The 13,900-nt window shown below is 37.6% G+C and overlaps 1 protein-coding gene across 2 annotated transcripts in view; it reads right to left on the bottom strand.

The window, feature by feature from the left end:
* Positions 1 to 1,739: 1,739 nt before the first annotated feature.
* The window catches only part of ANKMY2 (ankyrin repeat and MYND domain containing 2), a 28,454-nt gene continuing 16,293 nt past the window's right edge, over positions 1,740 to 13,900 (bottom strand). For both annotated transcript variants that reach the window (XM_076331392.1, XM_076331391.1), the window contains 6 exons: positions 12,497 to 12,657; positions 11,158 to 11,372; positions 9,873 to 10,008; positions 7,902 to 8,030; positions 7,328 to 7,469; positions 1,740 to 5,100 (listed from right to left, as the gene is read on the bottom strand). In XM_076331392.1, the coding sequence (XP_076187507.1) occupies positions 4,877 to 5,100; positions 7,328 to 7,469; positions 7,902 to 8,030; positions 9,873 to 10,008; positions 11,158 to 11,372; positions 12,497 to 12,657 (1,007 nt within the window). In that variant the 3' untranslated portion in view covers positions 1,740 to 4,876. The remainder of the gene's footprint in view (positions 5,101 to 7,327; positions 7,470 to 7,901; positions 8,031 to 9,872; positions 10,009 to 11,157; positions 11,373 to 12,496; positions 12,658 to 13,900) is intronic.

The following is a 13,900-nucleotide window of genomic DNA, read 5'->3' as shown; positions in this document are numbered from 1 at the left end:
CATGAGCTCTTAAGCATGCTGATATCTAGCTGTTGTCTGTGGCTGCTAATACTCTCCCAGGATGCAGGCTTCTGCTTACTGGTCCTTTTGGAGAGACGGGACTTGCCGTACACGATGCACTGCGCCAAGACTGCTGACTGGTTTTAACACACTCTCTTTCATAACCGCGTGGGTCATACAATGCTGTAGCACTACACCTGACACTTTTGGCTTCTAAAGCCAGTTAGCACTAAGGAAGCTAGTGGGAGATCTGCATATAGATGGAAAATAATACGTTTCCTCACATCTTTCTCCCTCCATTCTGCCACAGGCTTAAAGCCAACGCTACCTGACATATGTAGGCCCTTCTTCAGCCTGTGACTTGTCTTCTGAGTTCCTTCTTGCTCTCCTAGGTTAGCACAGAGTCACAGGACAGGCTAGGTTGGCAGGGATCTCTGGAGCTTACCTAGTCCAACCTTCCTGTTGAAAGCAGGGTCTGAGATTAGGTTATCCAGTGCCCTGTCAAGTTATTGATTAGGTTATCCAGTGTCCACTGTCTCTTTCAGTGTTTAATTGCATTCCAGAGTGTTTTTCTTATATTCAGATGGAATTTCACTTGCAACAACTTGGGCCTGTTGGCTATTGTCCTGTCACTGTGCATCCCCCATCTTCTCTATAACTACCTCTAGGTATTGTAAGACTGTGATTAGATCTCCCCAAATCTTCTTTTCTCTGGGCTGAACAAACCGAATTCCTCCAACCCTCTCATTGTCATGATGGCACCCTCGCTGGACCTCTCTTGTTTTTTAATGTCTCTCTTGAACTGAGTTGACGAAAATGGGACACTATTCCAGGTGTGGCCTAGCAGCTGCCAAGTCAAGTGGAATAATTCCACTTTTGATCTGCCGGCTGTACTATACTTTTGTCTTCACCGGTGCATGGCACCATTTACCTTTGGCGCTGCCAGGGCATACTGCTGACTCCAGGTGAGCTTGCTGCCAACCAGGACCCCCAGGTCCTTTTCAGCAGATCCCAGCCTGTACTGCTGCGTGGGATTACTCCATCCCAGATACAGAACTTTATCTTTGTTAAATCTCGTAATTCCTTTTGCCTTTTTGGTGTTAGATTCCTTCCTTTTTGATTTCAGCTTCCCTATTTTTTCTTGCTTAAAGTTCCATGCATTTTGTAAATGCCCTTAAATTAGCCGCATCTTTGTGGTTTTAAAAGGTAGATCAACACCTTGGTTTCGATTAGGTTTCAAGAATGTTTAATTTCTCATATGGAATCAGTCTACAGGGAAGTTAGACCAAACTAAGCTTCGGCTAACATGTTTTCTTAAAGAGGTCCTCCCTAAGTAACTGTCCATTAGGATTTAATAAGTGTAGTCCCTGGTTTGTCTTGAGTCTTTTGAACTCTGACAGCTGACTCTGCTCATGGACGTAGTCTATGATGTAATCATTTCATAGCAGCAATTTCACAATCCCAGAATCTGTAGATTTTACGTCAGACACGGAAAAGGCTGAATTTAAGAGATTTTTCTCTGAAAGCAGACTGTATCCCACCTGGAACTTGGAGCTAGACTAAGGTAGTAAGCAATGTCATTTCAGAGTAAATTTCATTGATTTCAAATTTTTGGATCAAATTAGAGGCACAGTATTTCTGGCCTGGAATATTTTTCTGCCCCTGTCTTCTTTTGATTAAAGAAAAATTAAAGTGAAATGAATTTTTTTCAATTTTCTGCTCAAAGAATGCTGCAATGCAATATTTCAACATAAAGAATTTTATTACAGAATCTTTTTTAACAACTAATCTAACATTTTCCCCAAACAATATAGATTTTTAAAAGAAAATATACATTTTACAGGAGTAGCTGTTAAAGAATTTTAGCATGACTTCTTGCAATCTTTTTGAGCATATAGATGGGCTCAGAGAAGACAATGAGTTAATTTATACATATATAATCTTTGATGGTGAAAAGGCCATCAAAACCTCTTAGATTTTTTGGCCCTCCCACTGTTGCACGCAAGTGTCCCAGGAATACACAGATTAAACAAAAAAACCCCTACTGTGGCATCCAGAAGCTCTTCATTGTAATGTTTGCTACCTGTTCACATTTGTAGTGTGTAAATGTTGGATGCTGTCCAACAAGCCACAAGTCAGTAGAATCACCGACTGCCAACATGGCCACCTTGCTTAAAAGGCAGTGCTTTCCATATACTCATCCATTTAAGCTTTGTCAAAAGATTTGAGTCTGTTTTAGAGCCATTAGTGAAAAAGGAATGTTAGCTATTTATATACAAAGAAATACTCAAATTACAAAGGTAATTTCAAATTTTGCTGAGAATTCCCTTTAGTTAGATGACAAAAAACCTAGAAAATCTACCTGCATCAAAAATCTAAAGTGATTTGAACATGCAACATTTAGTTCACTAGAAGATATGCTCAGATAGTTTCAGAAGCTTTTATATATTCCTAATTCAATCAAATTTCCCAGGGTGAAAACAGAGTTGATATTAAAAAACACTTGGCATAAAAGTAAACTAGGGAGCAAGAACTGTGATGAAGCAAGCTAGACAGATTCACAGCTGCTCTGCTCTTATATGCAGCAAAACAGCTGAAGTGAAAATTCCATTTTTCCTAGTGGAGGGGAGAAAAGTCTTTTGAATCACACCCCCTTGAAGGTGCAAGAGTGTGTCTGTTGGCTTTGCGCTCCGCAGCTGTCTTGTCACTTAAAACCTTGCTTAAGGAATCAGTAAATTGCGTATGGATTTTCATCCTACTTTAAGTTCCTTATAAGTAACGTCACGAGATGTTTCCTCCAATTCGTGATTATGCATGAGCTAGTCGTTACCCCAGGTTTATGCAGGACCTATCAACCATGATCTTCCACCAGAAGAGCTGTCGCCAGCTCAAGCTGAGGAAGGCAGAGGTAGCTCTGGAGCGCCAGCGTGCACCGGGACCCTAACTTGGATTGCAATTGCTCTCCTCTGAGGCTCGCTGCAAAGAGAGGGAAGTGTGGCAGCCTCTGCTCATAATGACTTTGAAGCCTTTTCAAGTTAGAATGAGAACAAACGCAACTGCATAATCTGCGTCAAAGATCCCACACTTCACACCTATTTCCAATGTTCATACTTTCTCCTATCATCGCTTGGGCTTTTCTTCTTTGTCAAGAAAAAGCATTGGCTGGCAGAATGAAAGCAGGATTTGTGCTGTGGATTTTACCACACTTCTAAAATCCTGAATCATTTGTCCTAAAGGGCTCGCATTTTCAGAGAAATCTTAAAGAGCAACACATCTCAGTGCGCCCCAAATGCTACGTGTAGAATAGGGAACCAGCAGCGCTTCTGCATTCCCAGATCCAAGAGTGGACGGTGACTACATCGTGACTCCGTATCTAAGTTCCAGGCACGCATCTCTTGCTTGCCAATTGTCATGAAATTAAACTTGTACACCTGAGCTACAGGAGGCCCATGCGTGTCAAATGGGAACATCACCGTATGTCCCAACAGGCATTACAGATGCAGTAAACAGAATTGTCACGCAGCTCCCTTCTTCTAAAAAACTTCCCTTTATTCTTCACAATTTACTAATCCTTGAAATTAAAACAGAGGTACATTCCCTGCACAGGTGCATTTATGTGTCCTCACTCTTACAGTTTTCAGAATATTAAACAAAAACTTTCAATATATTAAATAGTAAAAAATTAATAGCATTTTTCCTCCGTTTCCTCTGAGGATGGTCCTTACTCCTCTAAGTTGAGGGATATTGCCACGTTCAAAACACCAATTATTCATCCAACAATTAGATAATCTCAAATTTTGCCATCCTTATGCAGCAAGCAATATTTTCAGTTGTGGCATTCCCACTGATTTCATGAGACACAGTAGTAAATCTGAGTGAAAACAGCATAGTTAAGGGAAACTATTTTCTACATATGGTATTTAGTTGAAAGCCTAGGTGAAATCCCAGTTGTATCAATGCACACATGAATTCTCCCATTTAATTCACTGTGACCAGATTCAGCGGGAGCAATATTAAGCATCTTTTATGTTTATGAAATAATTCATAAGCAACATCCCAGTGTGCTCTGAGGCATCTTTACCTGAAAGCTGAGATTTAAAAACCATTATTCTTGTCAGTCAAAATACTTTAAATCATTCTGGTTCTTCCCTTCATTAGACTTTGACAAACTTGGAATATTTTTGACTAAACCAACAGTGAAATAATTCTGTTGAAACACACATTTCACAGTCAGCTTGAGACATCTGAAACAGCAGTATCATTTAATAAAATTGCCACAAAATAGACACTATTGGTGTGCACTCACTAGTCAAAAATATTTACAGTAATGTCATGAAAAGTTGAGAGTTCAGATGAGTATCTTCAGAAACTTAACTGCTACTGAATTCCTTCAGATAAAGCTTCATAAAGTGGTGTAAAAAAGCAATTTAACAGTTGGCTTCCCAATGCTTTTAACTACAGTTCTGTGTACTTGCAGAAAAAATTATTTAAATTAGAATTAAAATAGATTTTACGTTCTGAAAATATGAATAATCCAAATCAAATGCTTTTTATTTTTCACCAAGTGGCTGATTAACCACAGATACTCACAGATTTTTACTATGCTTACTGTTGGTATACGTACAGATGGATCTATGCCACTAGTTTTTATCAGATAATAAATACCTATTTTGACAATCTACAACAGAACCTGAAGTATTTATAGACAAATTAGCCAAGATTTCATCTCAACATGAACAGAGACATGCTGTCTTTCAAAGGGAGTCTTGCATAACCCATGCTGTAAGAACTCAGACATGGTCAGCATAAAAAATTCTTTAGGACCCTTGAGGTACAGGGATGTAGCCAGAACACTTAGTCCCTTTCTACCCTCTTCTTACTCCTCAGAATCTTGAATTTTTTGGAGAGCAATGTCAGCTAAACCATTCTCACTTTCCAGTGGACTTTCAGGATGCAGGGCTAGTGCCTCTGTCTCTTTGGTACATTCAGGTTCTTCCGTTTGGTCAGTAGCATGATTTGGATCCACTTCTTTGGTAGCATCTGGACCAGGATCTGACTGTTCTTCACTTGTAGAACTACCCTCTACTAGTTGCACTTCATCTAAACAGAAGAGAAATCGCATCATCAGTAAACACTGAACTCATCTGCAAGCAAACATTTTTATTGTTGAAGAGTAATAAACAGTAGGAAAGTTTGCATCAATTACAAAAGTGATTAATTTAACCAAGCTTCATCAAAAAAGACCTAAGACACTAGAGTTCTGCTTAAGTTGGTGTAAGACTACTCTGAAACTAACCCTACACAAAGCTCTCAATAATTTATCTTCAATTTTGCCATACTTGCTTTTAATATGTAGAGGAGCAGAGTAGGACACTACAGTTGTTTTAACTTTCAATTCAAACATGCTTTATTGACACTACTCTTACAGTTAGCTTTTCAAAGAATGGCTGCAGGCTGGTTAAACACAGAGTACAGGTGGGTTTTGTTTTTCTTTAAAAAAAAAAAAAGGCATGTATGTGATTACGTAGGAAACATTTTTGCACATAACAGACTGAAGAAATTATTTGCTAATGAACAGTTGACCACAACGAACTTTAGTTGAAGAGAGTCATCCTAAAATTTATAACCTGACTGCATGGAACGGAATCAGCTATTGCACCTTTACTTTTCAAGCAATGTTTTCAGAGAAAAAAATTGTTAACTTTTTGCCCTGATTCTGCTAAGTAGGGGTTGTATGCTAGCAATTCTGAAAAGAAAGAGGGGAAAGCCTAGTTGGGGGCCCTGGCACCTTCAGGAGTTCATCTTGGTTTCTTATTCTCTGTTATGATAGCCATCTGAAAACGCTGTCACAGCTAGCCACAACACTGCCAAAGCCCTGCCAAGGTCTCATTTGGCTATGGAGGTAACTGCCTTAAGCACAGGCTGAAGCACAGACTTCCTTAACACTCACCCTTGTACAGTGGAAACTCTTAAACTCTTGGTTTTGCTTGTAGTTGCAGCTGTGGGATTCCCCCCCACCTCCCCCGCCCCCGCCCCGATGTATAGGATTTGTAGGGCATATCATTAGCTTTTTGAAGTAAAACTGCTGTTGGTAAGAAGAGCTTTGATACAACACCATTCACAAGGTGACTTGAAGCTAGGATGAATTCACTGTCTTGCTAACAATGCATAATCTGATAAGGTCTATAGGTGTTGGCCATGTAGCTGAAGAAGTTAGTGAAGATTAACATGTAGATAGTACAGCAGTAATATGTCAAAACATGTTAGCTTCCCTTTTTAGGAAGGGAGGGAGAAGAGCCATCCACCAAGATCCTGTCTGCCTCCGAAGAGGACAGCACCTGGCCACGGACTTGTTCAGTTAATATGAACCTGCAAGCGTGTGTATTTGTCACCAGTGTGAGGCATCACACTGCTCACAGCTCATTATGTTTTGCTGTATTGGTATGCAATATATTCAGGGATTTCTAGTACCCTTGCCTCCAACTTCCATAGTCATCTTGATCCCATGCAACAGCAACTCTTGTAACGGGATCATCACAGGAAGCTGTTGGAAACTTCAATAATTACTAATTTATTACTAATTTATATCCTGCTATAGTTTTTACAGTCCAGCTGAAGTGAAGAATACTACCATTATAAGAAAAGTGTGATTTGTCCAGTGCATTTCTACAATCCTTAAAACAGGGGAAGGGGAATCTAACGTTGTAAAAGAGAAAAAGTGATTTTCCTATTATTTCACTTAGAGAAACATTGTATCAGAGTAAGTTAAGGGTGGGGGTGTGTGATACATAGTGACAGAAAAAACACTGTATTAATTATTTGCTTATTGAAGGGAAAAACCACCATTAACAGTTTAAAGAGTAATGCTTTCTTCACATTCAAAGTACACAACACAACTTGATACTGTGGTTATGAAGAAGAAAGTATTACAGGAGAATTAACATCTACATTAACCTTTGCATCCGGAGGGAGTGGGCTGCTTTCTTTTATCCAACTTGTCCTAACACCTCCAACGAAAGGTAGAGTAGCATGACATTTCTGCGTGATTTTGATTAAAGATTTGGATTTTGAAACAGTGCAGTGTAATTCAGAATGCTTTAGTTGTAGAAACCTGTGTAACTCTAGCATTAAAAACCAGATTTTAGAAAGTACATGGCATTTGTAAATTGAAAGACTAGAATTCCAACAAACGCAGGTATGCTGTTATGTTACAAAAAAGATTTTTCTTTCAACCTCAGCTGTTACAGATTTTAAGACCTGTTACTATTGTTCCTTGTGGTGCAGTTAATGCAGCATTAGTTTCAGCAAGCAAACTATAGATCCTAACCTTTCTTTTGCTTTTTTTCTTGTTTCCTTTTTTCTTTGGCAGCCTCTAGTTCTTGTTTCTCATGAATTTCCTTCAGGGTCTTGCAGACTTTTTTGTGGGTAAACCAGTGTATTTTCTGGCAGTTCTGGTCGCAGTACATCACCTGAAAATTACCAGAGCTATCAATTCATCTTTACATACTAAAAAGATACACGATATTCTTGTATTTCTTAGTGTACCAAGTTAAATCTCTCTATGTATATTACTTAATGGTATTTTTAAGCAATTTGTAAGGTCATATGGAGTGATTCTAACCTATATAAAACTCTACAAAGAATAGTTTGTTTTGTTAACTCTAAACATACAGAAATTTTACTCTTTCTTAATTCTTAAACATACACACTTGGAAATCCAAGTACTCCTACTTGTGAATTTCAGGCATTTCTCCCAGAAGTAGATGGCTTGCACGTTTTCAGTGTAGGCATACACGCCATTCCTCGTAAGTCTACACAGTAAATGGTCAAGCATTCAAAATCCTCAGCACCTCAGTGGCACTATTTTTTGTGATTCATTATAACTATTTATGGATTCTTACCATTTTACATACTGAACATCTTTTGCCTGCTCCCTTTCCCCCACAAGTTGTACAGAATTCAGCATCCACAAAACCCACTTGGCCAGTAATAGCTTGTGTAAGTACAGAAAAAGCTGTAGGATCGGAACCCTGAAAGGTAAGACAGGAGGTGGTAATGAGATTAAAAAACAACACTATCATAAAGAGGGACACGCAAGAGAGAAATAAAACAAGCAATGCAAGCTTCCAGGCGGCCAGCTGCAGTCTCACTGAAGATGCCATAGCAGCAAGAACATAAAACTAAATCATAGAACTTCAACTAACTAACATGCACAACCTAACATTTGTACAGTTAGATAAATTGTTATATATAACTTAGTCTTTAGCTTCTGTAGAAGAGAGGATAAAAATTATCATTTTTTACTCTGTAAATTATTAATAATACTATTCATGAACTCAGTGTTCTTTACACACTGTCATCCACTTGTAGATCACATGCAGCAGGTTTTTGCAGCTTAGTCTCTGTGCTGGCACACAGAAAGATATTTTGCTTGTCACTGAAATACTGTTGTGCTCAGTGTACTCAGATACTACAGACCAAATGGTCAGAACTTGGAATCTTCAAAACAATTATTTGCATATTATTATTTAGATATTATTTGCAGTATCTTTCCCATGCAATACAAGCAGTAAGATTTAGTATATTTTACTGGTAACCATAAATTACAACTATTCTTTTGGGCAATGATATAAACACTAGAGGAAAAACATGCCAAGTTGCTCCAGCTCTGAGTAAATCCTTAAACTGTTAGTCTACCATGGAATATGCACAATCATAACTACTACGGCAATGCTGAGATGCCCAGACTGAATCCAAGTAATTGTGCATGCCAAAGGTCACGGCCTCCCAGACAATTAAAAATTTATAGCATCTCCTCCTTCCCAGTTCTGCATAATGGACAGAAATCCAATGCAACAAACTGTATTTCTTTAAAGGGAGAAGGCAGAAAAGACTGCAAGCTCTTCTAAGAAAAAAGGGACAGGAAGGAAAATGTTTACTCTAAAGCAAGTCTTAATGCATCATGATGGCTTATGTTTTCACACTGTGTTTATTTTTCTGGCTTAGACAAACAGTAGGGATTGCATTAAGCCTCAGGACACTTTAGTAGACTGGAGCCACTTAAGATGGAGGCTATTTTTAATTCACTCAGCATAATCCAAACGTGTCACAGAATTGTTCCACTTCCCCAGTGTTAGTGCACATAACATCTAGCTCTCAGAGACCAGAGAGAACGTTCTTAAAAAAGAGTAACAACTCTTGTGTACGATTTATTATGAACTAATTAATAGTACTATAATAAAGAGTGTGTTAGCAAAGATGTATGAGGACAACTGAAGTTAGATTTTTTCTTCTAATTTTGATTTCCTACTTTAGATACACATTTTACTCTATATTGCATCATCTTGCCTCTCCCTGTGATAAAAGGAGCTTCACAGAATGTTTTCCCTTTTTCTACCACCATATATTACCAACTTTTTGTGTACACTAGAAATGCATTAAATCTAGGAAATTATTTGATCTTAAATTGAATTTAGACATTGTGAAAAAAGAGCACAAAATGGGTTTCATCTGTGTCTGAATCTACAATTTGTAAAAGCAAATTGGCAAAGAAAAACTGAATAGACATCCCAGAGTAGGAAAAGAAAGCGCTGACACAGAAACAAACTGTTCCAGTCTTCTTTAAAAGCTGAGGTATTTAAGCATTCATTATGGGCACAGGAAAAAAACCTACTAGTTGATGTATTTTAGAGCATTTTCCTGCAATATGTAAAATAAAATTCCAGTCTGCCGAGAGTTCAGGGACATTCAAAAACCTTTGCTTAATATAATACATTGCAGAAGCTGAGAAACAGAAAGATGGCTGGCTTAGTTTAAACTGAATTTACTATGCAAGTTGCTTAGAAAGTATTTTCTTGACAGGAAAAACTTACTATTTCAACAGGAGCAATACTTCTCACGAGCTGCTGGAGCAACGTAGCTTCACAGTAAGGAAACTTTCGGATACTTTCTCGAATTAGCTTCTCTTGATATACAGGGAAACCATCTTTATCTCTCCCTTTCAAGAGACTGAATTTTTTAAAACCAAAGTAAAATAAGAAATCACATAGTAAATGTTCAAGAACAAATACACAGCATGCTGTACGCTGTCCTCCTGACTGTCCTTTTTCAAATTATAGAGAAGAATTATAATTTAAAATAATTCAACAACTTCAAATGCAAGTGTTTAAAATGCAAATTAAATTATTTTTATTCAAATGCACAATCATTATGAAATAGAAAATAACTAAATGTATGCTCTGAAACCACTACTTACTCATTCAGCCACCCAGAGAAAAATAATCATCTACAGGTAGACTAGTATCTACATCAGACTGAAGTAGCAAAATGCTTTGTTGTGTTTAAAAATGAGCATTGTAAAAAGAGCACTGAAGAACATACAATACTTTAAAATACAAATTCTGCTTTACTTATGTTTAATAACGTGTTATAGTACTGATGCTTCTATATTTATCTGGTTGGTTCCTACTTTTTTATATGGATCACTGATGAACTATTTGATTTCAGTATGTGAAAGCTGACTTCATAATTTATTTTCAGCAGCATGTAGAAATCCATGGAGGTCTATGGGGAATGTGATCCTTCTAAAAACCAGGCCATTTACTTTGATACTTAAGATCAGGCAGCTGGTTTTGTAACTCTGAGCAGGTTCTGAAGGTCTAAGTGATTTAAGAGTCCAAGTCTCATCCAGAGCCAGTGGGATTTGCAGTTCTGGGTTGCTTAAGTGTTTTTGAAAAAAAATCTCACCCTGTATGACTGCTGGAGAGCAAAATGGCAAGAGAAATGTTCCCAGATGATCCATATTGGACATTGAGAAATTATTTTTTCAAGCCTGTCACTCCCCTTTTTCTCCACCACATGTTGCTCTCTGCTGTTTCATAGTGTATGTCTGATTGCCAAGCTCTAACCAGTTCCAGCAGGGAGCTGAAACTCTAGGAATGTTTCCTTTGTACCCCAGAAAAGGACAATGCCACTTCAGACAGAAAAAAGGGCGTCAGTGCCACCCTGAAGTGACCGCAACTGGGATTATTTCAAAATTCAAAACTTGGCATAGCCTTTATCCAAGACAATCCAATCTATTATTACAGTTGTCTTTTTCTGATATCTGTAAAGCTGGTTCATACATATGCCTTCAGACCTTTCTGTAGAAATACGTACCTTTTGATAAATCCATCTAGTTTATCCTCTCGCTCTTTTAAGAATGTAATACATTTCTGGAAGATGCAACTGATGTAGTGCATTTTCATAGCAAGTACTTCATTCATATCTTTCTGCTTCATACATTTCTCACAAATTAGATCCAGAACCCTATAACATCTCTGCAGTGCTTCTACTTCGGCCAATAGAGGGTTCTCTTTTACCAGCAACACAATCTATGAGAAAGATTGACGAAAATGTAATCCAATTAGGAACTAGTATTTTTAAATTTGTACATTAGCATTAAAGGTTATATAGCTCATTGTAGCTAAATTTCAATGGAGTTTCTAATATTCCTCTACTTCCGCCTTATGTGGTCTTCCCCTTCTTTTTTCAGTCATTATTTAGTATTACTATTTAGTATACTGTAATTCACAGTTCCCATAAAAGGAACATTCAAAATTAAGACCGGTATTAAAAATAATAAGGATTTTTCCAGAATAAGAACCTGAAGAATCAAAACCAGTTCAAAAGAAACAGTTACAGAAACTACCATACACTGTCCTAAAATCTCTTTCCTTTTGAACACCTAAAATAAACTGGACTTGTATGATTTAAGCAGTTTCACAGAACACATCAACCTCACATCTTGGAGTACTTCAGGTAGACTAGTAAAGCACTGAACTGACCATTTTAAGAGGAAACTGTATATTCTACTCACTAAATTTGCTGCCACTGGTGCATTACTGTTTGTATGTACCACAGATACCTGGCTGGCCACTGTTGGCAAATTCCTGACTTTGAACGGCAAGCCCCAGGAACTTGTCTTTGAATTTAGGTGTATTAATTTCTCTGAACTACACTGGAAGAGCAAACCAGAAAAGACACTATTTTCAGCAAATATACTGAGAAGTAAAAATAAACATCTCTTGCCCATACTTTCAGAAACAGCAGCAGCAGTAGATGTTGCTATGGTGAACCAGTGATGAAGGTAGGAAGATGCATGCTGAGACAAGTATTGAGAGAACAATGAGATTTTGTTAAGATAGGAAATTGTTTTATGTTTCCACTTCAAGTGGGGCTAGGAAAAAAAGAAAGCTATTTATGGTTATTGATGCAAAAAATAAGAATCTCTGCACTTAAAGGTTTAGCTCAAGATTCTGGTGTATATAAACACTGAAATAGCTTCATTTTTTAGTCATGTCTAAACGTTGAGCCCCATTCTTTCTCATTTTCAGAAGTGTCTAAATTAATGGATAATGCTTTTGATCGCAATCGGACTCTGAAGAGTTGAATGCTTTCTGACATAAAGAAACAGTTCCCATGCCAACAAACGCATACAATTTACATATTACTCCACCTTAACAGGATGCATGTTAGTAGTAGTAATAATTTTATGTAGAGGCCCAGCTAATTTTACTGGCAGCTTTGGTTCTTTATCTAAGCCTTGTGGTTTAGTATAGTAGTCCAGCCTTTCACGTGGAAAGAAGTTGTTGATGACGGTCACACAGTCATGTTGACCTAGAGACACACAAGAAAAAAAAATCACCAATGAAATGAAATAATAACAAAAAAAGAGATCTAAAACCAAATCTAATATAAGCAATACAGGTGAGAATTACCCACACAGGAGCTTTGCACCGGTAACAGGCAACTCTTGCCATACTTTTACATTCAGTAAGTGTAACTTTTATGTTCAGTAAGTGTAACTTACTGACTCCCAGCAGGGAATGAGTTCTTGAAACTTCATGTTGAGAACTCCATCCCCTTCCCGCATCCTCCTTCCCTGGTAAGCCAAAACTAAGAGAACAGGTATTTCTCCCCAAAGTTATACTATACTAGTAGTGTCACACTGGTGTTAAAATTTGTCAAGAAAAGTTCTCTCCACTTTGTACTTTCAAAAATTAATGACATTTGCACTGGGACTTGTAAGTTTTCAGACCTGAAACAGATAGTACTTTATTAACCTAAAGCAGGAGAAATTACAAGAACAGAACATGCTTAAAATTTACCAAAAAAAGGACTGTGATGAAAGCAACAAGATGAGAGAAGTTACACCCCCTTCTTGTTTTCTACATCTGACAAAATGATGGATTACTTGGCTAAAGGGAAAGTAAAATTTAGCTTCTCTAGTTCAGGATCACATTCTTTAAATTGACTGATTTATCTTGGCACTAATCCTATTAATCAGTAGAAGACACAGCCAACCAAATTCCAGCATTTAAAACCCTCCACTGTTTTGAAAGAGACTCTTCTAAGCTAATAGAGCACAGTGTAAGACAAATGACAGAGGAAGAAGTATCCCTACTTCCCACACACAGACAGATGAATTAATGGTGATTGGACAGAGAATAAAAAAGAACAGGAATGGATTCCAACGGTCAGACTTTTACAGAGTAGCATATCTCAGTATGCCTGAAAATATTTATTCTACCTTGGTGACGTGATGAGATTTTAAACAAGAATTCTCCAAAATTATGTTGGAGATAACATTCCCCACTCGCTAATAACTCAATTCAGCATCACATTGGAAAAGACTCTCCAAATCAAAAGTATAATTAATAGGAGTGGACTTCTCTGACATATTAACTGAATAGTTAAGGCTTTGCTTGAACCTCAAGTGAGCAATGTCAATCTTTTCCTCTTTAAAAGACCAGAATGAGGTATGATTGAATTGAAACTGCACTAACTCACTATTCAAGGAAGTAAATCTAAATGGCAAGGTAGGCTCTTGAATCCAGAACACCTAACGGACTTGCAAGAG

The sequence above is a fragment of the Aptenodytes patagonicus genome, chromosome 2, assembly GCF_965638725.1.
Source record: "Aptenodytes patagonicus chromosome 2, bAptPat1.pri.cur, whole genome shotgun sequence".
Taxonomy (NCBI): domain Eukaryota; kingdom Metazoa; phylum Chordata; class Aves; order Sphenisciformes; family Spheniscidae; genus Aptenodytes; species Aptenodytes patagonicus.
The sequence above is the reverse complement of the archived record's forward strand: the minus strand, read 5'-3'. Positions and strand labels throughout refer to the sequence as shown.